At 54.0% G+C, this 2,268-nt stretch overlaps 1 protein-coding gene across 1 annotated transcript; it reads right to left on the minus strand.

The window, feature by feature from the left end:
* Window positions 1–419: 419 nt before the first annotated feature.
* Window positions 420–1,824, minus strand: Nhlh1 (nescient helix-loop-helix 1). The gene has a single exon (XM_074048957.1). The coding sequence runs from the start codon at window positions 1,583–1,585 to the stop codon at window positions 1,184–1,186; it is 402 nt and encodes a 133-aa protein (XP_073905058.1). The 5' UTR covers window positions 1,586–1,824; the 3' UTR covers window positions 420–1,183.
* Window positions 1,825–2,268: the final 444 nt, after the last annotated feature.

A 2,268-nucleotide genomic window follows, 5' to 3' on the forward strand; every position in this document is an offset into this window, starting at 1 on the left:
GGAGGAAGCAAGAGAGACCCAGCTAGAGCTACTGGGAGCCCCTCTCACTCTCCCCCAAAGTGCACAACTCGGCAATAAATAGTAATATTTATAAATAAATAAATAAATAAATAGATGAATACATAAATAAATAAATACGTAAATAAATATCCTTGTAGAGCTAGGAGTTTGATGTGAGGGTGGAAGAAGCATAGAAATACAGGGAGTTCATTTCTTCCACAGGGGTTCTAAAGTCCCTTCTAAAGCCGGAGGAGGGAGCATGGTGGGGACATCTCTTCCTTTCTGATGGAGGAAAAAAAATTAAAAACAGGCCCTAGGGCCAGAACTGAGCATTTCCAGAGGGCAATAACAGGGTGCCCCCTCTCCCACCTACCACCCCCTCACCCACCACCCATCCTCACCCCCACCCCCGCGTCTGAGGGAGGCACCTGTGTGGGTTTGGACATTTTCAGGGTAAGCTGGTTTGGAGGAAGCAGCTGTGAGATCTGTCCTGCCCACGGCCTGGGCCTTCTGCAGGTACCCTGGGCTGTCTGCAGATGTCACCCCTTGTCCCAGAACTGAGGTTTTCCCTTTCTCTAGCGGCAAACAGGGAGGGAGAAAGTTGGGATGGTAGGGGTGAAGGGGACAGGAGGTGACTAAATAGCTCAGAAAGGGCAAGGCACTCACTACCAAGTAAGATCCGAGGTCTGTAGGTGCTAAGCCTCAGGGACAAGATGAACAAAAGAAAAGCAGAAAAAATGTTTTTATATGTAATTCTTGGCTACTGAGATTCCCTCTCACAGGAGCCACCCTACTTATTCACCCCCTCCATCAGGCATGGATAGACTGAGATCTAGGAGGAGGAAGCCCACTCCCCACCCTCACTCCGGCCTTCCTGGCTCCCGGTTCTGATGCCCATCCCCACAATGGTCAGAAGAAACTAGAACAGAGGGCAGGGAGTCCAGGTAGGGAGTCTAAAAATTTGGACATGGGGTTAGAAGCTGGCTAAAAACCCTTGAAGGAACCCATGAGAACAGCCTTAGGGTGCTTGGGTCAGTAAAAGAAAGTGGCCTTCAGGGCCAGCGGTGGGCACGTTGCGTGGGCCCTGGGTCTTTGGGCTGGGGAGGAGACAGCCATTCAAAGCAGCACACGGTAAGAAAAGGGTGTAGAGGCCCCAGGAGTTGGGGAGATTCCAGGCGGGAGTTCAGACGTCCAGCACGTGGTTCAGGTAGGAGATGTAGCAAATGGCGAGGCGCAGGATCTCAATCTTGGAGAGCTTCTTGTCGGGGGGCAGCGTGGGCAGCAGCTTGCGCAGCTCAGCGAAGGCCAGGTTGAAGGCTTCCACGCGGATGCGCTCCCGCGTGGCATGCGCAGTGCGGTACTTGGCAGTGGCGCGGCGCCGCCGCCGGCGCTCCTCTCGGCTCAGGTGCTGCAGATCTTTCCGGCCTTGATCTCCCAGCTCCGAGCCCCGCGCCTGGCCTCCTCCCGGACCCCCGGGCCCAGCTCCATCGGGGCCCGCCCCGCCCCCACAGTCGCTGAAGCTCGACTCGGTCTCCGAGTGGGTGGGAGGCAGGTCCAGCTCCATGGTGTCTGAGTTGAGCATCATGATGGAAGCCCCCTGCCCAGTGAGATCCGAATCTCTTCCCCACCCCTCCCTCTCAGAGCTTTCAAGCTGACTGCGGGAGGGGCAGGAAGGGCCTAGGTTGGTGGAGTCTGCCACTGAGCTCTGGAGATCAGAGCCACTTCAGGGTTCCATGGTCAGAGTTCCAGTATGGAACCTGAAAAAGAGAAAGGAAAACTGACAAGGGTAGAGGAAGGAAGGTGGACAGCTCGGAGTTGGGGAAGTGGGCTGGGAGGGGTAAGGAAATGGTGAGTGAGAGGAACAAGAGCTGAATCTAAGGGGCAGGGCGGGGCAGGTGAGAGAGGCAGGCAGGTGGAGGACCTAGTGGCAAAGCGTGGGAGGAAAAGCCAAGCCAGAGGGCTGGTGACTCACTCCTGTAATCCTAGCTACTCAGGAGGCAGAGATCAGGAGGACTGCGGTTCAAAGCCAGCCCGGGGAAATAGTTTTCAAGACTCTATCTCAAAAATAAGGAAAATAACAATACAAAAAAATGGCTGGGGGAGTGGCTCAGGTTGTGAAGAGACAGTCTAGCAAGTGTGAGTACCCAAGTTCAACCACCAGTACCAAAAAAAAAAGGGAGGAAAAATAGTAAGAAAGAAGGAAAAGCAATCCAGAAAGTGGCAGAAGGGAGAAGGAGAAATGATGGGAAAAACATACCAGGCAAGCTA

The sequence above is a fragment of the Castor canadensis genome, chromosome 11 (assembly GCF_047511655.1).
Source record: "Castor canadensis chromosome 11, mCasCan1.hap1v2, whole genome shotgun sequence".
Lineage (NCBI taxonomy): Eukaryota > Metazoa > Chordata > Mammalia > Rodentia > Castoridae > Castor > Castor canadensis.

Excerpts from the sequence above, each read along its gene's own strand:
- Nhlh1 (XM_074048957.1), bottom strand. The coding sequence starts at position 1,585 with ATGATGCTCAACTCAGACACCATGGAGCTGGACCTGCCTCCCACCCAC.